Source organism: Mytilus californianus, unplaced genomic scaffold (genome assembly GCF_021869535.1).
Source record: "Mytilus californianus isolate M0D057914Y unplaced genomic scaffold, xbMytCali1.0.p SCAF_9, whole genome shotgun sequence".
In the NCBI taxonomy this organism is placed as follows: Eukaryota; Metazoa; Mollusca; class Bivalvia; order Mytilida; family Mytilidae; genus Mytilus; species Mytilus californianus.
In genome coordinates this window covers 70,695,599-70,719,545 of record NW_026262745.1, presented here as the reverse complement: position 1 = coordinate 70,719,545, position 23,947 = coordinate 70,695,599, and the positions used below count along the sequence as shown (strand labels likewise).

Below are 23,947 nucleotides of genomic sequence, written 5' to 3'. Positions count from 1 at the left end.
ACCTATATGCTTATAAAAAATTCATGCCGTTCATCATTGAGTGACCTATTTGTACGATACATTATTTCCTGTCCTTATTGATATTATGCTATGTACTTTTGTGGTTCAAACAGTCTTTTTACTGAATATTAACTGTACTTGAGATCTTTTTACTTGTGTTTAGTGATTCATTCTCTCGTCATATTGCTCAATGCTCTGATTCAGTTTCATTGCTATCCTTTGACGGTCAATTCGTTCTTGTCGGTTCTTGATTTTGCAAGGAGGAATGTGAGGATTTGTTCTGTATATCAATTAAAATGTGGTGATTTCAACTTTCAAATTGTCAACTTTCCATTTCTCAGCAGTATCTTATCCTCGAACCTATCGCCTGACGTTTTCATAACTTAATTGATACGTTACATGCGTGTAAGATCACACTTTAAGGACATACTTTACAGGGACGGGCTCCTTACACAAAGAAGGCTAAAACAGAGTTATGAGGAGGAACGACTGAAATCGTCACTGCATCCGTGATAGTGTCACCATCACGCTTTTATTGACCGATACGATATTGTTTTGTTTCAACTCACTAGCGACATGTTTTCGAAGTTTTAGGTCTTAAATTACCGGATAAGTCGTCTTATCTGCCATTTGACCTATTGTGTTCTATTCCCGATATTAGCATTTTGACTGATTGTTATTCACATGGCGTGTGATGAATGCATAGCGGGAGAAGTTAAATCTGATGACACACCCGATCGTGCTCCTGTGGTTTTTCATACGATTCCTGCAGTGTTTTGGTAGTAACCCTATCTTTTTTCTATATAGATTTTTTAGACTTAAACGTGGGCAAACTACTGATACCCTAATTTAGCACTGTAGCTTTGGTCACGGTTTATGTCTAATACGCAACAGTTGTCTAAATCGTCCCGCATATACTGTTTATCGTGTCCTGAATATAATTGATAGAATTACCAGCTTCATGCTTAATATTATTCTGTAAATGTTTTTTTTTTCTTTTTGGTGAGGTTTTTTTTAAACTTAACAGTGATTTGACTATCATGGAGCCATTTTTTAAATTTTTTTTCGTTTGTATTTTAAACATATATCAATTGTCAACGTACGTGCTGTAGGCACATATAATGGAATGTGACCATTGAATATTACGAATAATAATCCTGGTAAATGTTTTGTCAGTTTAAAAAACGTAACATGACGTTATTTTTGGTTTTGATTTTAAAACATCTTAAACCCTATCGTGATATTAGTATATTTGGAAATGATATATAGAAGTATCACAGAGAAGCCTTTTACCAAAAATACTACTGCCACTTAACAAATAATTCATACCCCGTAGAGTTGCTGTATACGATGCACGAAAACCATCTTTTTGACCACTTTGATCTAATATGAAACTGCTGCTACTGAACGTGACTGAAATTTCACCTGGAATTGATCCTCTCATTTTTAAAAACAATGTATCGTTAATGGAATCACCATCTAATGGTAGAACCAAAATACAATAACATATGAGTAATACTATGTTAATTTGTTTCAACAGTTTTCCATCAGAAAAGTATAACACATTTAGCATGTTTAGAATATTTCTTACTTTGTATATACCATTCTTACAGTATTATCTTGAGATGTTATATATTCTTTGCCTTGAGATACATTTAAAACATTTGCAATTGTTAATATGACATAATAAATAATAACAACCTATGAAATTTACTAATACAGTAAAAACTTATTTTTTTTTGTATATGCAAGTAATCCTAACCCTTCTAACTTTGCCGCGATCATGTATTGCACCAATATACCAACAAGTTCTCCCAAATTTTCCAACTATCAATTTTTTTTGTTTTTCTTTAAACTTCAGAAAAAAATGTAGAACTTTGAAAGTGCAAATGTACCGACTATATCATTTAAACTAACACGAAGTAAAAATGTTTTAAAATTTAAAAGAGGTTAGTGACAATTCGTATGTTGAAGAAGATACGACCATTGCCAAATGCGACAACATAATGAAGGTTCCAATCAATCAGTTCCTACAAAAAAAGCAATAGTGGACTCAGGTTATTAGAAAGGAGATGCGGCTGCTGCTCCTTCAGTTGCATTGGTCGTTCTGCTCATGCCAAGTAATTAACGAAACGTGTATCCCTATGGGGAAAATAAAACAACACGAACGACTGATTCCTTTGATAACGGTATTTGTGTTTTATAATATCTGACCTCATTCATCATTAATCGATACCGAAAAAGATACGTTTTGTTAGACGACTCCATTGTCATGTAATAAGATACGTTACATTTCATGGATTTTCTGTTTTGGATTTCAACTGTAAATCAAATGTCTCTCTATGTTGTGATGTAACATTCAGGTAATGGTGAAGGTTTGCACCTGTTAAAACGTTTAAACCGGCTGCATTTGTTTGCACCTGTCCTATGTCAGGAACCTGTTGTTCAGTGATTGTCGTTTGCTGATGTGGTTTATAAGTGTTTCACGTTTCCCGTTTTTTATATAGATTAGACCATTGGTTTTCCTGTTTGAATGGTTTTACAGTAGTCATTTTTGGGGCCCTTTATAGCGTGCTGATCGGTGTGAGCCAAGGCTCCGTGTTGAAGGCCTTACTTTAACCTATAATGGTTTACTTTTCACAAATTGTGACTTGGATGGGGAGTTGTCTCATTACCACATCTTCTTATGTCTAAGAAAATACAATCACTTTGACAATAATCTCTGTGCATGCATTCAGTGATCCTGCATCCATTCAGTTCTTTTCTTTACATGTATGAGTTTAACGCCATTTCATTAGAATGAATCAGTTCCATGTTCATGCGATCTCTAAAATCAATTCGCTGGTCAAGATAGCTTACAAATTGCGATCATTCGTATTGCTATACTTCACGTCGAGTTTTGCAATATATAGTGAAAGATCATCGTTATATGGGGAAAATGAGATGTTTAACAATTCTGAATTAAGCAGTAGGGCAATTTTGTTTTCTTTTATGGTGCAAGGAACGATTGAAAAATCAATGTGTCAGTTATGTAGGGTTTCCTTCTCAAACAATTTTCTTCTTTCACAAGTAAACTATTTATGTTTACTTCAAATGATCGCCTAATATTTGCATGTTATATTCATAGTATTACATTTTTCCAACTTTTGTACTTTTACATGATCTAATATCTATGATATTCATACAATAACAATAACAGTGATTTTGCATGTCATGTGTTTTCTTAAGACAAACAACAAAAAATTATATGGACAGGACAAGGTACAAATCAGACCCATCCATTCTACATCAAAATATGGCTTTCAGACATATTGTGCTTATGTATGATCATTCATCTGTGTCAATGAGATGTTGATTCCTAAAGTCGGCACGACTACCTACGTTGTTTTGTCTCTGGCGGTGAGTTGTTTTGTTGACAATTAAACCACATCTTTTTATTCAATATCTTAAAAGTTACAGATATCTACTCTTGAGTGCTCAAAAGAAAGACGAGCAACATCGTCTCATTAAACTTATTACCTGTTTTATGTCATGAAACATCTGACTTTATGAAGAACTATGCTCATTCCTACAACAAATGGACCAAAACTGGTATAATCAAAATTCAGGACTCTTTGATCGACAAGAAGTTTGGTTAATTGATATTTTTGCAGACTGTCTGTACTCATATATATAGGTACTAGTTGTGTTACAGTGCATTACGGAAGAAGTTATGATTAAGATGTGCTTCAATGTTGTTGTTTTTTATATATTGTATAAAAGGCAAAGACTATTCTTATTTCCCTCTAAATGATCAGCATTTCAAATTCAAACGTCTATGGGTAATGAATCGTAAATAGCAGAAAAAAACCTTATTCACTAGTTTTTCTAGATTATTGGCTTATTTGTAAAGGCAATTTTGCATGCAACACTTTACTTTAGTTATTGTTTTAGTTATTGTCTACATCAATGTAAAATCTGAAAGCAAATTAATGCCAGCCGTCGAGCAGCATTGTGTTGATGTGATATGATTGAGACATCTATTTATCTAAGTCCCAAATGAGAAAAAGCTTAACCGTAAAGTCAGCTATATATGGCCCTGACATAGCAAAGGAATTTATAAAACGAAAACGAAAACAAATGTTAAGTCATACGTCGACGAGAAACTGGCATGCACATGACAAAAACGGACGGAAAGGCAAATCATTCAACGAAACACTTCACGGAAAAAAAAATTACCTTCGAAACAAATTAAATCAACTAACACCAGGAGTGATACCTGGTATCCCGGAGGAGTAATCAGATCCTGTTCAACATACAATGAGCTAGTTTATAATAAAATAACAATATGTGGAATAATTGCAAAAGATAAAACTATCCATGAATGAACATTGTCCACATGACATGGATAAAGCAATTATAGGTCATTGAATGGCCTCCAACACTTAAAGAAATATCATATTGTATTTCTTAGAGTAAATGAGTGTTTTTATAATGCATTAATATTTCTTCTATGAACGTACATGTATAAACAAACAGACAGAATGTAGTACATAGTAGAGTCCAATAAATGTATCCTATTTCTGGAATGGGTTTTTAAGAGAAACAAAGCATATAAAATCTAGAATTGTTTTTTTAGACATCTGGCTGACCATCGGACATATAAGTTATATGGAATACATTACCAAAGGCATGAAATGCTTAATATAACAAAAATAGAATCTATCGATAAGTAAGGACTAGTTATTCATCTGACCAACACAGATTTCTTGTTTTTCAAATCAGTAGAACCTTTTGTGTGAATCATACACCAAATTGTTGAATCAAGATATACACATACATAACTTTTTTTTTAAGCTTTTTTGCCGGTTTTTGTTCTCAAATGTAGTAATGTTTGGTGGTTCTCGCTGGGTACTCTGACTTCCTCCTAAGGTCACAGAAAAAACCTTAACAAACACCGAGAGGTAACTTATTCTAAAATGCTTTTAATATTCTGACCCTATCTTTTATAGCTGTGTTGAATATAATAGTACTGCAGTCCTACAATACACAAAAAATAGTCCGGCAGTGGGAACAGCTTTTCGTTATACAAATATTTATACAATGATAGTGACATTTTGATCTCCGCATTTCAATGATTATGACGTATTGCTCAGTCTATGAATGTTCCTGTCTACGATCTGCAATCCATTTCCTGCTCATACAGGTCATGTCATAGACAAACATTAACATACTTCATTTTCTACGGCGAAACTCTTCAAGTTCGAAACTATAATGTTTCAATGAGTAATACAAAAAAAATCAGTCATACAACATTGTCACTAATCACTGAATGCACGGACAGTTCGAAATTCTGAAGCGTAGGACAAATTAAACATTTTGATCTTTAATCGGGCACTGTTTTGTTATTTCTTTTTACTGTTGAAATGAGTTGTTATGTTATAATAAATAATTACCAACTTTGAGCGATGTATTATTGTTGACCGTGCGAGATTTTTTTTCCACGTACCAGTCATCAGCTGATTGTTTGATATTTCCTTTTATTACTACAGGGGCGTCAAAGAGTTTTAAATCGCAGATAAAGGCAATAAATGTGAGTGTATTTGTCTTTCGCAAAGCCAATGTGCAAAGGGTATTGCAGGATAAAAAACAATAACTCTTTAGTGTTTTTAAAGGGCACTAGCTGTCAAATTCATGTTCACCGATTGGATTCAAATTCTCATATTTGATTTATAACCATATAAAACATTTATCCAAATTATAAAAAGTCTAAAATAAACAATTTACAGGGCATGGGCTCGATAATATGTAGCTTCGTTTCGTGTGTATTTTAGTCTTGACGCCATCTAAAGATCTCCGATGGCCAAATAAGCGATATCTCCGAAGATCTCCGATGGCCATATAAGCGATATAAACATAAATATAGATATAAATAGAAATCGAAATCGTACAATTGGATTTTTAAAGGTCTGTTTTATTTCATATTATAGATTAAAAATATATGTTAATCATCGTTTTTACCTGTATAAGAATGTTTCTTTGTGGATCGAATCAGTCAATCAAATGATTTGCCTTTGTTTCACTTTCAATGTTGTCATTTTTTTCCTTTAAATAACCGAACACGCAAAATGCATGCGTTATCCATCTCTAGCTAAGGAATTAAATTGAAGTTCACATGAATACGGATTCAATGAGGTCGAATTATTCCCTTGCAAGGGAATAATTCATAATCAATGTTTCTTAGCTAAATTTGACAAAATTGAACCATACTGGTTGCTAAAAGCGAATTATTACTTTACTATTTCACTTTCATTAATGATCGATTGAACCAAAAAATCATACTTTAGATTTTTCATATATCTCGTAGCTATTGCTTCTTTAAATATCAGATGTATTTGTACTCGGCTCGAAAAAGGAGAAATAGCTCGCTGAATTTCGCATTACACATTTTTCTTAGCCTTGTACAAATACAGCTGATATTTAAAGACACAAAACAGTTATTGTATATATAATTATTCACGAAAGAGAAATGTAAGATAAGATTTCCTGATTAGAATAACGCTAATTGCAGGTATCTAGGTAACAATATGCCCCAAAAAATAATTATTATCCTTTTTTATAATTGTGCCATAAACTTCTAATTAAATAGAAAAAAGTATCATTTAAAAGATTATATATAACCCTGAGTCAAATTATCATTGTATATGTCATTAAATGAAAATCACTTATATACGAAAATCGAAAAATTAGAATGCGTACTTTTTAACGTACATAAATATGTAAAGCTAAACTTGGCACATACACAAACATTTGAACTGAAACAATAATAACCTCAAATTTGTAAAATTGGTGATATTATCGTATTTAGCTATCCGTCTAAGCAAATTTTTTATCATCTTGAATTGAACATTAATTATAAGGAGATACAGTGTACTTCGTAACTCAGATATTGACATAAAAATGTTTAACCTGCCTAAACTGAAATATAATGAAGGTGAGATACCGTGTACATCAGAACTCAGGTATGGATATTTTAAAATATCTTTAAATAGTACACATTTAAAAGTAAACAAACACGTTACAAACTTGCTTACACATTTTGTATTTTGAAGCAGATTCAATTTAAACCTTTACATTTTCATCGATAAATACTCTTGTAATCACGTGCGTTAATAAGGTTACAAAATCTAGATAGGATAGCAATTTCTGTAACTTCCTGTTTACTTGTCCGATGTCGATTATTTTTAGACATAGCCTGTGTCAAGGTAACTTAAAAGAAAACAACCAAAATGGCACAATCCGCTTCGAAGTCCTGCGACATCTGTATGAGCGGACCAGGACATAACTATTGTGAACAATGTGATCAATGGATGTGTGAAAACTGTAAAACTTTACATTTAAGGTCAAAAATAAGTAGAAATCATACCTTTCTTAGTGGGTCAAATATCAATCCGGAAGACAAATCGTTTTGCAAAGAACACGACGAAAACTTCATATTTTACTGCATTGATTGTGACATGCCAATATGCAAAATTTGCACCGTCAAAACACATAAAAAGCATGATATGTCTGAAATCAACGAATCGACACAGGAATTACAGGCTGAAGTGAAAAAGATAATTGACTCGAAGATTAAATCTATCACAACAAATCTAAATAAAATTGAACAAGGCACAGAAATGTACAAGAGCGACATAAAAGAGACTATTCGTGTTATTACAGAAGATGGGAAACAGATGAAGCGGTGGATTGACAAGAAAGTACAAGACCTCATTACATCATTGATAGAAAAGGAGACTGCAAACCTGAAGGTCTTTCAGTCAATTAGAACTGGGTTTCAAAATTATTTAGAAAAGTTCCAGAAATGTCAGACTGCCTTTACCGAGAGTCAAAAAGTTGTCGATGCTAGCAAACTTCTGACACAATTGAAAACTATTAAATCCGACTTAGATGTTGAAGGTGAAACGCAGCTACCGGTCATGCCGACTACGAAATATAACAAAAAGAATGTATCAGAACGAGAAATATTCAATCTATTTGGAGATGTTTCGTTCCAGTAAGTTATTTACTCTAGACAAGTGTTGTAATGCCAATAGTTTGTTTTCACCTATGGAGATGATTATTCGTTTACCAATGAATGACTTTTGTAATAAGTTAAAATGTTTTGGCTAAAATTATACATTTGAAATTCTTTTCCCGTCGTGACGCATCTACCATTGTATACACATGCATTCCATGTTACACGCAAATGAACTAGATGTAACACGTAAGGCACACGTAGAATTGCATCAAGTGATAAATAAGGCAATTCCACGAACAGGAAGTTACACGTATGCATGATATACACCAATCTGAATAAAATACAGATCCCCGGTCTACGCTTCCCTTAGACGGATCAGACAACACTCCGTTCTACTTTCTGTTCTAGAAGTAATAAGTAAATTAGTCAATTAAATGTCTCCCTCAACATTTTTCAATGTGTGAATCTTAAAAAAAAATCCCAGGATCCCCGAAGCTCGTTTAATCAGAAATAAGACGTTGCATTGTCAGATCTTTGTAAGTGAACGATGGACAAATGATCAGTATTTTAATCATCTAGAACACAGACTTACGGAAAGTAATGAAAATACAAAACACTAATATCAGAGGAATAAAGATACACGCAGAAATCGGTGTAAATCAGAAACAAACATGAACACCAATGAAAACATTGTACAAAACATTTGTTTTTATAATTTTGAAAGTAATTTGTAACTATCTTATGTAAAATGTGTAAACAGAACTAAGGAAATTAGTAAAATAACAGTAAAGTAATTTTAATCAAAATTTTGAAAACAAGATTTCAATAATTTAGTGAATTAATATATTATCTAAATTTGTTTACAGTTTTAAGTTTAATGTGTGTGATCACAAGATTACAATTTACGTTGAAAGCATATGGAAATATAAAAACTCATCTTCACAAGGTTGCACACATATAAATAAACATGATTCATCTGTTAACTGATAAGCTGTACACGTAATTGTAGTCCGGGGAATAATATGAGTGCCGATAAATATTTGCCTTTTTTACTTTTTTTTTTCAGAGAAATAGTTAAATGTGTAAGGCAAACTCCAAAGAAAGTGACCAGGTATTTCCCTTATATTTATAAGATACATCCTACTGTGTTAAAAAGAAGAGAGAGAGAGAGACAGAGAGAGAGAGAGAGCACCATTGAAACAGATTCATTAATAGTAATTAGTAGATTATCGAATTATCCATCTCAATAGTGAAATGATCAATTTTAAAGTCCTTGCCGAGTCTCGGATTCTAAAATTTTATAATTTAACTATCTCGATTAGATCAATCCGATAATCCACTGGTACCAATTTAAGAACATCTGTTGTTCGACTTGTTGGTCAGATGCGTTTTGTTTAAATATACTTTTTTCACTTTTTTGGTCTTTTTGGAAATGTTGTTTGTGCTGTATTTAGGCCCCTCTACAAAGAAATTTGTTTTGCATGCACACATATAAAAATTGCGGCTTTTATCCAACGCAATCATAGGTTTAAACGTTGTTTTCAATTTAGACTTATTCATATTCATTTATGTATATACGCTTATTCAAGGACTTTCATTCATTGGATTATAAAAGTACAGTCACTTCTTACTTTGGGCAAAGCCATAAGCTAACTAAAGATTGATGGAGTTTCTGATGCCTAGTCAGATTTTTTAGGATAACATTTTTGTATACTATTGTTTGCCTGTTTTTTTATTCTCATGGTATCAACTGTTCCTTTTTCTCGTTGTATTATCGGTTCCTTTTTCTTATTGTTTCATCTGTTTTGTTTTAATCATGGTATCATCTGTTTCTTTTTTTTTAAAGTATCATTTTTTTTCCTTTTTGTCATGGTATATTCTGTTTCTTTTTCCCATGGTATTATCTGTTCCTTTTCGGCTGATTTATTAAGATTGTCCCATTCGTATATTATTTATTTTTTCGTAATAAAATAAAAATTTTTATTTTACAAAATGTTACATCCCCTTTCAAATTGTAATAGCTTTTTAATGAATAAATAATATAATTACATTAACTGTACCAATGTACCTGAAACAAGTGCGCATTTCGATAATTAGTGTGTCTTAGGTGCTATTAAGGGGCAAAATATGTATATTAGCACAACACATCAACTTGAATAACCCACAGCAAGTATACTCCAATGCTAAGAATTGGGAATCCAGGCGTATAAAACTTTTGAGATAATAAAAGCTATGAGGCAAACATTGTAAACCAAGAGTGAGAACTGTTGTTAGAAGATGATAACTATACGTAAACAATTAAAATTGTTCCTCAATATAAACATGTATACATCCGAGTTAGTATTTCAGACATTTCAGGAATTTTATATTTTTCTTGAATATATGCTTGTAAAAAAAAATAAAATTTTACAAAAAACGACAAAAAAATACACACAAAAAAAAACCACTAAAACAATTATCATTTATTCTATAATGGAGAACCAGGGACTCCAGTATTTGTTATAGTTACATCTTTAGAGAGGTTTTCATGTGAATATGATTTTTATTTAAGTTTAGGTGTTTGTTTACTCACACAAAAGATAAGATAGCATATTATGAGCACGTCTTGGTTTTCTAATTTAATAAAGGATATTCCGAGCATCAACAACTTCCTGCAAAGATGTTATTTGTTGACAATCTACTCAATGTAACTCAGTTCAATACACTTGATCTGATCTACGATAGAGACAAATACCATCCACTTTGAATTTGGGTCATACAGTCATACGTGTGTTCATGTAAGTTTTCAGACCCTGTATAATTTGTTTAAAATTTAACAGTTGATTATATTTTAAACAACGAAGTTGTGAATTGCAACATGTATGCATTGTAGAAGAACTTTTCATTAGAGATGGAATGAATTATACGGACTTTATGTGTTAATCATTGTGTGACATATATAATAAATATTTGCACAACTATTGCAAAACACACACACACACACACACACACACACATTTTAATATGCGTATTTAATGTTTCATTATGTCGTGAGTTTCGCTTTCATCAATTTGCTTTTCCATATCTCTGATTTCAGAGAACAGTCAACAAAAACACTGTACATATACGAATGCAGCAATTGTAGGTAAGAATAAGTAATGTTTATGTTAAATGTGAGAAGATGTTCGGTTGGATATTGTGTTATGTCTTTTCATTTGTGGTTTGAATTCTGTATTTTCGGTACATTTCACATATGTTTTATTTGTTAGTATAGTCGAGTCAATTTCCGTTGTCCATGGATAATGTATTGTGTTTGTCCAAATAATCATGACGTCGTCACAGGGTTCACTTAAAACAGCCTTTCGAATACCGTCATAGTCATGATAATTATTTGAACTAGTAATATGAAAATAATTGTGAATTTTTGGATCTCGTTCCAAAGAATTGTATGAATTTCAATATTATATACACGTCACAAAATTATGTCACTGTTTGTCGTGTTCTGTGCTGTCATTAATGGATGATGCTCGTTGTTAGTTTGCGGTTTACATGTTCATGATGTTGTAATGTACTATTATATTATTTGTTTATTTGTGCTGATTGTTCTCGCATTTGTTTGTAGTGTATTCCTGTCACGTAGTGATGTCATTTTAACGACATTTATTAATATTTCCATATAAGAGGGAGGTTTAGCTAGCCATAAAACCAGGTTCAACCCACCACGTTTTCATAAAATGTCTTTTACCAAGTCACAAATATGGCAGTTGTTATCAAATACATGTAGTCCGTTTCTATGTATGTTGGCGTTTGTTGTGTTGCACGTCAGTTTTTATGTTGCTCTGTTGTTTTCATTCTAAAGTTGATGTGTTTCCCTCGGTTTTAGTTTCTTACCAGGATTTATTTTCTGTTAATCGATTCATGTTATAGATAATGCATATTTTAAGGTTTTCCAGAAGTATAACACACCGAGGGGTGTCAGGATTGGTCAAATGAAAAATGTGTTCATGTTTTAATATGCCCTACAGCTCATTTATAATGTGTAATAAAGCTCACTAATTAAACTAGATATATAAACGTTAGAAATCATTGTCAGTTTGAATAGACATGTTACTTTAACTGCATGATGCAATACACCAATGAATTGTTATGACCTGTATCAGGTCATTATTTTATGCCTTGAAGCAAATTTTATTGAAACTTGGTATTGTCCGGGTTGATTCTTTTAAAAAATGACCTATCGTTCTGAAAGAAAATAACCCCATGTAGGTATATTAGACTTTGAACAGCAGTATACTACTGTTGCCTTTATTTAGATATGCCAAGGTGTTATGATAAACTACATGCACCTGTTTGAAGAATACTAATACCCGCAAGTGTAAGCCAAGATTTCACAAGAAAAATAATGTTAAACATAGAAAAACAAAGACTGCACAACACAAACTTGCTAAAAAACAAAGTTTCATATTATAAGAGAATTATATTGATACCATATGGCAATAACCTGACAAAATATTAATTTTAAGAATACACTATTTAGAAAACCATGAATCACAGGTTCACACTAAAACGAGAAAAGAAAATGACTCAATCATGCGTTCAATGAAGAAACAATAATGCGAGAACATGGTCGAACTACACCGGAAAATGACAGAAAAAGAAGAAAATCAAGACAAATAAATCCTTTATAATCATTTTGTTAAATGCAAATCAAATGTAATAAATACGAAAGGAAACAATATAATTTGCAAGATTATATTCCACTCTATGCAAATTATCATTTGACCAAAAATAATAAACGATGAAATTAATTTGAAGAATCAGAACCATCAATACATATTCAAATGATTTCAGTATATGTTGTTAGGAAATCGATTGATCTTTAGCAATTAAATTCGAATGAAAATACTTTAACAAAAGATACTTTGCTATTGCTTTTCAGGAAAGTAAATCTTTCTGAGTAAGTATCAGTAAATATCTACAACAGCCTATTGTAAAACAAATATTTTAAAATTGTGAAATCAAAATCAAAGAATATTTTTAAGAAGAGGTGTATATTGAAATTATATTTCATTAGACAGGCTTTCTTTTAGAGTAAAATAACATGTGATAAATCCAAAAATGAACAAAGAGCTTATTATTCAGTGGTTGTTGTATGTTGGTGTGGTTCATAAGGGTTTCTCGTTTTTCTGTTTGTTACATAGATTAGACCGTTGTGTTTCTCTGTTTGAATTGTTTTACGCTGTCTAGTCATTTTGGGGGGCCTTTATTACTTGCTGTTAGGTGTCAGACAAGGCTCCGGGTTGAAGCTCCCACTTTGACCTATAATTGTTATTTTTTTGTATACATTATGACTTGGATGGAGAGTTGTCTTATTGAAACACATACCACATCTTCCTATTTATATAAAATATGTATCTGGTCTTAACGATGACCATCTGTTGACTATTTAAAAAGGGAGGATTTTGTTTGATAACTTATACACAATTTTCTTTGTCAAAAGATTAATTAATGATCAACCAGTGAAATAGCATAGTGTTACAGTTTCATATTTATTCGGTAAAAGGTAAAGTATATCAAATAAAAAATAACATAACCAACTAATATGTAATTACTGTAAAAAGTATTTTAACTGCAGTTAATGGTCATTTTAGTTTGTATTTTGTTTTATAGAGAAACACCTAAAGTGTGAGTATACTATTAAAATTACTTTCTGAAATTACTATGTTAAATCTACCTATTTAGTACAATAAAATAATTGAATATACAACCTACAATTCTGTTAAAAACATTAACATACTTCTGTTAAGGTGCACACCAATCTGTCTACAACTCTCTAGAATATATGATATCGCAATGTAGGCAAACACAGATAACACAAATGTAAACTCATGCCAATTCAATAATGTTCATCTTTTAATGGTCATCCACAGTAATATGTGACCAATCTGATAAAACAGGGGGATTGTCACATGTTTATTTTGCATATCACGGTTATAAGTCGTCATATTCATTTATCTTACGATTTACGCTACACAAATAATTAAGTAAATGTAAGCCGCCGTAACCTGTTTTTTTCTCTTTTATACTTGATGTCATGTTAATAGAATAATGTACTATAACAAGTAATAAGAGATTTAAGAGTCCAAAATATGTACAAAACATACTTCATTGATATTGAGGTTTTGGAACTATTAATATGATCGCCATGTGATTTATTTGTTTCAAACTATAACACTTGTGCACATACATGCTGGTTCTTATTGAAATATTTGTCCTATCTAAACAAATGTCTTTTACATTTTGCAAGTTATTGAGATAGGGCATATACTCGATGGTTAATCCGACTATGTTATAGAAAATGAAAACAACACGTTTAAAACTTCATTATAGAAAACGTTATTTTGTAAAGAAATACAAAGAACTTTGATCATGGTTTAAGTAGATGCAATAACGCCGTATATCTTATTATTATATAAGTACAATCTATTGTCAATTGTCATGTGTGCTTCGATCCCTGTGTTAATAAGTAACTTTCATTATTTAAATAATCGACATTATTAACTCGCGAAACACAGGGGTTGTCTCTAGTGTTGCAGAAACTACTGACTTCTTGAATGCCTTAATTCCCAATGTCCACCTCTCTTGTTAATTTTTATCAATCTTCAAGTTTCTGTTGTTTATCATTCTTAGACATATTTTATATTCTCCTTAATATCTTCTCCGATTTGCTAATATATAAAAACGGTTGTTGTCTCTTTCAGGTTAAAGCTACGTTCCACTTTATTTATATTTAAAATATGCAATTACTGTCCTCAATCGTGTCATACATATATCATGTATATATAATCGTCCAGTTAACTTGTTAGATTCCTTAGCATAAACATTCTGCAAACTTATGAACTACGTAGAATGATTAAATGCCAATAGAGAAAAAAAAAACGATTACACTACGCTTGGTTAACAAATAAGAATAAAGATATTGTTACAGTGAAATTAGAAAACGTAGAGAACACTAGAAATGAAACTGTTGGATTAAGAGAATGCTACAAATGAGTAATTAAAACTAAGCTAATCATTTTCAACATGATGATAAAGTTTGATAAGCCGTTTAATATCTTTGTTTCAGCTTAAATCAAGTAATGTTTTCATTATCATTTTCATTTTAGCATACAAAACTAGCCATATATCATATAAATGCATGATTATTTTGATACATTGTGTTTAGGTAGATACCGTATTATTCTCATGATTAATATATTGAAATAGTCCAATTCAGTCTTATAATCCGCAGAATTTGTTGCTTATACTTTTTTTATGAATTGCCGTTTGTTTTACAACTGTTTCATGCATGTAAATAATGTATTGTTGACTAGTCATGAATATTACATACTTCAAAATCAATAATGTAAATAATGTATAGTACTGTTTATTACTTGTACTTTAAATGTATAGTTTAAGTTATAAAAAATTTTGACATGACATGTTTTCTAATTCAGTCATCCTTTCGGGTAAAAACTGCATTTTTCTAAGACAAACATCTTAAACTTTCAATGATTTCCATACACATATATTTTAACACCCATAATTATGAATTGGAAATTAACAGTAACTAATTTGATCAAGCGTAAAAGGGAAATCCCAACGCTAGACAATTTTACATTTGCGTGAAACACACTAAGTTACAGAAAATTGTTATTTTGCATATAATACACTTATGTCACTAATGAGTCTTTTGTAGACGAAACGCGCGTCTAACGCAAATACAAAATTGCAGTCCTGGTATTTATGATCAGTTTATTTACAGAAATATGGTATATATATGATATATTTAGTTCATAATTATTAAAATGTAACAGACCATCAAATAAGGTGTATATACATTTTTGGAGCCAGATAAAACAAAACAACTCAATTGAGAAGATAGAAAATAATTCAATCAGACACACCACCATTAAAAAGTTACTAGACGCGCGTTTTGTCAACAAAAGACTCATCAGTAACGCTCGAATCAAAAAAGTTTTAAAAATTCAAATAAAGTACTAATTTGAAGAGCATTCAGGACCAATAATTGCGAAAGGTTTGACCACATACACCTAAGGAAATCTATTCCCGCGGTATTTCGTTAGATGTAAGTTTTTGTTAACAGTTGATTTCTAATTATGACCATTTCAATGATTATTCATGTAATGCATTTATAATATTGATTTTGTTATTCTCTGAAGTGATTCCGATATTTTTCAAAGTCTGATACCTTGCCATTGTTTGTCAATGTTTTATAAATGTTACGGCAAACAAATCGATTCCATATCCTTATAGTTAAAAGAAAAAGATTGTACATTGTTGTATGTGGAGTCAGTTTTTTTTAGCATAAATAATCATATTTGAACAATACACATGATGCAGATGCAGTTGAAAATTCGCATATTTCAAATTGATAGGTTATTGTTATAGTCATTTTGATAATAAATGGCCTGTTTCGATCAAATTTGGTACACACCTGCTGTGCGTTAATGATTGATGTTATCTGTAATGAAACTACAACAAGTAATGTCTTTGGATAATGGCTTATCTTAGGATGTATATGAATACATCTTTCCACTCTCCTATCAATCATCAGTAAATTGACCGTTCACATGTGGCAAATTTAACACATGCATAAACATTTGCAACACGTGTTGTCGGCCATTTCCTCGCCAAACATTCTTATCTGAACAGTTTATTTGATCTCAATTTGTTTTTTAATTTTCACAATTAAATTGTCCAGTATTTTGTTTTTTAGATGAAATTGATAGATACAATACATTTTAAAAGATATATACAATAAAACATGCAAGTTAGTATGTATAATTTCTGGAAATTACATTTTATATCATATAATAAAGATTCAGCAACAACAAAATTGACACCTTTCTCAATTTAATTACAAAGAATTTACAAAATAGCGTATATATATAGTATTTCCATTTTCCAGTATAATATGTGTACAAGAACTATTCTATGTTCTTTGACAATCAAAATATTTTAATTCAGGTATTGTTAGGTAGTGTAAGTTTTCTTATCTTCAAATATTCGGGTTTGAGCGTTCCTGATGAAGGTAATTCCAGAAAAGCGCTTCGGACGCATTAAATTAAGAAACGTGTTGTTTCATTTTTAAAATCAATCTGGAAGAAGGAATTTACAACTTTATCGGAATGAAATTGGAATTTAAATTACTAATCTGAAAGTGTGCATTGAATGAAATGATGTAGTGAATTAGATATTTGTAGTCTTTTTGTGTACAAAATTTACAAAAAAAAAAGTATTTATGTTTGTACTGCCTTCATCACTAGAATGTAGTTAAAAGACAGAAGGGAAATCAATTCATAATTTATGTTTCATTAGATGCTTCATGAAAAGTAAGATGATGTTTAATTTTGATATGACTTTGTTCTACTGTGGGAATATTTGCTGATTGTACTTGACCGTTTGTATAATTTTATATAAAAATTACAAAAAAGGAAATAAGTAAGCATTTTTCGATCCATTTTATTTTCTTAATTTTAAAAAGGTTCCGTACAATGTGCAAAGATTCATGTTCAGGACAATATAAATTTAGAACAAAGACGAAGTACAATGGCCAAATATTCATGTAAGCAAATAACTAAACAACATTTCTTTGGAATGGGGGTAAATCAGTTGCTTCAAATCTGTAGTATTCTAATTGTTTTTTTTTTATTCCGTATAAATGGACATGATTTTTTCAAAATGTCATAAATTCTATCTTTCAACCCTTCATGGAACTATCTCATACTTTAACACAAAAGCAAAATATGAGCAAAATATTCCTCTTTTATATATTTGTTAAAACAAATTCTTCATCTTGTTATTATCCAATGTTCATACTAACCGCCATTTTGTTGATTAGTTTGACCTAGGATGTTGGGTTGCCATGTTTTGCTAAGGGAGCGGGGCATACCAGTAAATAGTGGAAAGGTGTATTTGCAATCAATCAAAATATTCATATGTAAAGATAAATTTTCATCTGAGTTGATTTATCGTATTAAATGCATGTTTTATATACAAGAAATCGAGTGAGACAAACTTATGCCAGGAACTCATTGAGTATATACGTATGTTCAAAAAATTATCCAAGGAAAAAAAATTTAACAACCATTAGTATGACGCGGAATAAGGGTCATAAATATCGAATTAAGCATATGCTAAAATCATTTTAGCATAAGCTAAAATCATTTTAGCATAAGCTAAATTCATTTTAGCATAAGCTAAATTCATTGATCGTATATGCGAAGTTTAATATTTATGACCTTGATTCCGCGCCAACATTTCTGTATAAGCTGAACATTATTGCATATGCTAAATTGATTTTAGCTTATGCTAAAATGAATTCAGCTTATGCTAAAATGAATTTAGCTTATGCTAAAATTAGTTTAGCTTATGCTAAAATCATTTCAGCATAAGCTTAAATGGATTTAGCATATGCTAAAAGCGATAATTATGACCCTAATTCCGCGCCATACATTAGTCATAATCAATAGTGTGCTGTACTTGTGCTATAAAAATTTGAGATAAATTCATTATGAGCTGGACGTATGGCATAACATTATTGTGGAAGACCGTATGCCGACTGCTTTTGTTCCTTTGTCGTGTTGTGCAGCTGTGTTCAACACATCTGTTGTATATTAATTATACCGAAAGTCTCAAACGAAAGTTTTTTTGTTTTTTTTATTTATTTCTGTATAAAACATTGTAAAACGAGCATTGTCTTTCTGGATTGTCTGTGCATAAACTGACTAAAGATCGTACACATAAAAAAGGGGCTTTGAACAGAAAAACACACGCAAAATAGCAATATCTAATAACAAGTTCTCAAATACTAAACATGCGCATTACGTTTACACGATGTAGCGTACAAACGGAAATGTTTCATTTTATTAAACAATTCTAAAACAGTTGATTTTGTAAAAAAAACGACATTTCTAAACTTACAAATGACTGGCCGTGACCATAATGCCACAAAGACAAGTTGCATTCAAATTGATACAGCGTGAGTTTATTCTTTGAACGTCTTAATCAAATTTATTTTGTATTTTGCAGTTTGTGTGGCCTAGGAAGCACTTTGTAAGTTTGTATATCTACACGATTACGATGTAACTTTTCTACAATGTAGCAGAGCTTAAAAATAGACTGTTAGAAAATAAAAAAACAAAGTCACCAATAGTGTTTGTGTTATTACAGACAAACAGTGAGCACTCAATCCTATAGCGTAAAATTTAAGACACAAGGCTGAAAATGAATCAAATTGTGAAATATAAGCAAAGCATATTATTATTTAACTTTTTGGATTTGAGCATCACTGCTGAGAATTCTGTAGACGAAACGCGCGTTTTACCAAATTGTCATCCTGTTATCTTTTATGAAAACATTTAGATAACCTTGTTTAATATTGAATCTGAAATATTAATATAATAACTACAAAGCCTAAAACCATTTTTTTTAACTGCATTCTTGTTAATATAGACAATGCAATTTCCCATAGGAACTCCCTTTACGGGTTACACTGTGCCACTTTTACTATGAAGTTACGTAAAAAATTATATCTTATAATGGAAAGATGATATGCACTACTTTTTTATTCAAATTTCAAAACATAGGGCTGTGCGGCATATTTTTCTACTTGTATATGCCCCGAACTTTTAAGAGTTGAAACTTATACTAAAATTCTGCACTACCCCTCCCTTTTCTTTATGTTGTAAGCAGAATCAAATTCCACCGCCTACCATGTGCATTTATACTGGTAACATTCCCAAGTTATGTCTTTATAAAATGAAACATAGAGATCATATCTGGGAACCAGTACGTAAACAAAACAAAATATCTATGAATATTATATACCTCCCCAAAAGAGGCGTGGTTTATGAAACAGCTGTATTTACAAAGTGCAACCTATATTATTACTAAAATTATTATATTACATTCAACAGACAAATAAGGAGCAAGTTTCAACAAAAAAAGTTAACATCTTATTTGCTTCGTCAAAAGTAAAATAACAAAAATACCAAACTCCGAGGAAAATTCAAAACGGAAAGGCCCTTATCAAATGGCAAAATTAAAAGCTCAAACACATCAAACGAATGTTTACAAACGTTCGAATCACAAGGGATACGAAATTACTCATTCCTTTTTCAGTTGCAGATTATAAATATGTATGTGTTTATGGTCCAAGCCTAAATGATAAATCAGAATAAAAAAATGATACTGTTTAAGACTATTTTACTATATGTTAGACACTGTGGGTACTGTGGGTAAGTTTATTTTATGTTTGTGTCTATTCACCTTTGCCTTTTTTCATATTTATTTTTATTTTCCTTTAGCTCTGATATGTATGTTCGATGTTCAAACCATGACGTTTCTTAAGCAATGTCTTATAATAGTACTGTTTAAACAAGACGTTTTTTGGAAATGATTAAAATATTACAATTAAAAAAACTACAATTACAGAAATTTGCTTTTGATTGTTTCTGGAGCATGTTCCTCATTTCTATGTTTTTGTCATGGATGTTAATATTATCGTCTTAAACTGTGCCGTTACAATTATTGTTCACGATGATGCTTTTTAGCTACCGGGGGCCGAAGGGCCCCATGTGAGCTAATGCCATCACTTGGCGTCCGTCGTCGTCCGTCGTCGTTGTCGTCGTCGTCGTCGTAAACTATTTCAAGAATCTTCTCCTCTGAAACTGCTGGGCCAAATACCTTCCAACTTAAACTGAATGTTTCTTAGTGTATCTAGTTTATAAAATGTATCCAAAGTTTTGATCCACCAACAAACATAGTTGCAGTTTCTAGTTATTATCGTCAATATTATTGAAGATAAAGATAAACTGTAAACAGCAAAAATGTTAAGCAAAGTAAGATCTACAAAAAAGTTTGTTCATCATGTTAGCAAACATTTAAAAATCTCATCCTCTGAAACTACTTTGCCTAATACTTCTAAACTTTACCTGAATGTTTCTTAGGGTAACTGGTTTATGAATTGTATCCGAAGTTTTGATTCATTAACAAACATGGCCGCCATGGCTAAAAATAAAACATAGTGGTCAAATGCAGTTTTTGGCTTTACCTTTCAAATAATCTTCAGACCAATAGGACAACTTATTGTTGGGTAACTGTCCTGATATAGGTAATTTTTAGGAAAATTTTACAGTTTTGGTTTATATATATTCTTTAATATTATTATGGAAAGAGAGAAAGTGTGAATGACAAAATTGTTAAACAAAGAAAGATCTACAATAAGTCAAATGTCTGAAACTGAAATTACTGCCAGGTGAGCGATATCAAGCTCTCATGAGCCTTTTGTTTGTTTTTATAATAGTACAGTGCTATATATATATATATTTTAATTACTTATTCATTTTTCCTCGCAGTGTCAAATTATAACCATAAAATGACAAGATTGGTACATTTAAGGGATAACTAATTATATTTGAAGCTTTGCAGATGCCCATCGGTTTTTTCTCTGTCGCAAATTTAGTTTACCTAACGACGTGTAGCAGAGATAGGTTATAGGCTATTTGAGATAGTTAAACTAGAGACGGATGTACACAACTAAGTCGTTGTCTAAACATACAACGTATCGAATGGTTAATGATATTTTGTCTTGCTTTTGCTGCATTTTCTATATATATCACTAGGAAAGCTGAATTTCAATTTTATTAACAACAATATTATAAAATATTGGCATGTATGTTCTGTAATACCGTCTTACTCTGTATTAAAAAAAAAATGCTTGCATTATCTTTGTTTTAGATATGAAGGTTGGCTTGAAGAGAAGTAAAACACATACGAGATACTCTGCTGCAGAATACTAAAATAATGACAGTTAAGCTTAATTTCTTCATGGTAGATCGACTTTACAACATAAATGACATGGGAAACATTAGGGCCCAATAAGTAACAAAAGAGTGTTTGAAAATATATTTCAAATATACAATACGCAAAAGCTTTCTTAACAACTTCACAAATTATACATGATGGTCTTTAAGTATAGATTCTATAATCTGACGTTGTTTATCATCTTGTTTGTTGTTATTGTGTTCTTTTTCTAGTCTTTGTATATTTTTGACTTTTACTGTTTAGTCCACTTTTGAGTATATCCTTTTGGCGTGGATCGGTATTTGCAAATCCCGCAATAGTGTAATTGTGCGATGGTAATTTTTTGTATTATTTTCTTTTATTTTTGCGTATGTGCTTTGTCTATTGCACGTCTATATGCTATTTTTTTGTTGTTGACAAAGTTGTTTGTTTTATAGTGATTTACATCAAAACACAATGTTGACTGCTGAATCCCAAACTTTTAAATGTTTACTTATTAAAATTGTTGTCAATATAGCCTCAGCTAGCCCCTAAATACAAATGTGTACTAGTTCAAATGACAATGTACGTCATACTTAACTCCAAAACATATAAATGAACTAAAATTAAAAAAACATACAAGACTAACAAAGGCCAGATGCTCCTGACTTTGGCAGGCGCAAAAATGTATATTTATAGGTTTAATGAGTATTTTGATGAAAATGTATGCATTAAAAAATTGAACATTTGTACAAAATCAGACACAGACAAAGAATCACTGAAACAAGTAATTTGAGAAGTAAACATGTGAACAAATAGTTTTTATGACACTCACATGATATGTTTTTGTTTAAAGCTTGATTCTTTACTAGTTAAAAGACAAGTATTTCATTTAAAAAACAACTTTATACATGCAAAAACAATACTATCATTTCCTCGATGAGCCTGTCAGTGTTTACTTGAAAGATGCATACAATGGAATAATTTGTAGATTCAGGACATAACCTTGAAGTTGATCATTTTAAGTGTTAAAGCTATTGTCCACGAATTTCAGTTATCGTATGAAGGTGACAGCTGACTGATTGACAACTGACAAATGGTCGGAAAAACATAATATCATATGTTTGATGCATACTTTCAATTATATTCCAATGTCCATCTTTAGTTTTTGCTCTTGGAAACCATCTGAGGTTATATAAGGAGTCCAAACACTTATCTGTCAACTCCATTACTGCTTTCAATGTTCCTGTCAGTGGTAGTTTTGAATTCATTTTTTGAATGATTACATTTTCCTGGCCAACAATTGAAAGTGGAAATATCATATTTTTGATGGTATATTAATCTCTGTGTTCGTTTTCTTGATACCCATCTTGTGGATGTCTAGAGAAGACTTGAACAGTTGCTGGACAACCTGCATTTTCTTCACCAATTATTTCGATACGAGATACAGCATTCTGATATGTTGAAAGTACCACACAAGGGTCTGCGATGTTAGGCTGAAAACCATTGAAATAAACTTTTTAACCACATAAAAACATGATAAAAAATATGTTAAGTTTTTGGAAACCTTATACATTTGTATTACTTTACAATATAGAGGACTAAACTGGTCAAACATGTAAAATGGAAGACAGACTGCAACATGTCAACACGGTCAAAATAAAAGTCAATGCAGACATAGTACAGAAAATAGTAGCTCTAGAATATTTAAAAAAAAATCTTATCATTGGTGCATATACAATTATTATCATAATGTGTATGTATCCTATAAGCTGTATTTGCCTTTGGAATAAAGTATTATTATTATAAATAAACCTTTAGTATAACATGATAAAGGATAAAAATTAGGTACAAGTGTTTTAGCAGAGCTGTATTTAAAATGAGAACAAATATCAGATAGAGTATCTAATGGGACATGATACAACACCATATTGCAAATGTATCGATCGTTTTAGTCTTTCAAGGCATATGATAAATGTCGTGTGCATAATTCAATTGAACTCAAATTTCAAACTTGACCTGCCATGTATGGTCCTGACCCTCAAAAATTACATTTCGTTTCTTCTCAAATTACTGTCTAGATAAGCCATATCTATAATATTGTCAGTCTTTCAAGGTGCA

The 23,947-nt window shown here is 31.2% G+C and overlaps 1 protein-coding gene and 1 pseudogene across 1 annotated transcript; one reads left to right on the top strand and one right to left on the bottom strand.

Moving 5' to 3' along the window:
- LOC127716372 (methionine adenosyltransferase 2 subunit beta-like) overlaps positions 1-23,947 on the bottom strand; it is a 135,733-nt pseudogene that overhangs the window by 72,079 nt on the left and 39,707 nt on the right.
- Positions 7,230-13,667, top strand: LOC127713968 (transcription intermediary factor 1-beta-like). Its single transcript, XM_052219918.1, has 5 exons — positions 7,230-8,035; positions 9,066-9,110; positions 11,076-11,123; positions 12,918-12,935; positions 13,649-13,667. The coding sequence occupies exons 1-5, from the start codon at positions 7,269-7,271 to the stop codon at positions 13,665-13,667; spliced, it is 897 nt and encodes a 298-aa protein (XP_052075878.1). The 5' UTR covers positions 7,230-7,268.

Coding starts and splice junctions, on each gene's coding strand:
- LOC127713968 (XM_052219918.1), top strand. CDS start 7,269: ATGGCACAATCCGCTTCGAAGTCCTGCGACATCTGTATGAGCGGACCA. Junction 8,036..9,065: donor TTTGGAGATGTTTCGTTCCA/GTAAGTTATTTA, acceptor TTTTTTTTTCAG/AGAAATAGTTAAATGTGTAA. Junction 9,111..11,075: donor ACTCCAAAGAAAGTGACCAG/GTATTTCCCTTA, acceptor CTCTGATTTCAG/AGAACAGTCAACAAAAACAC.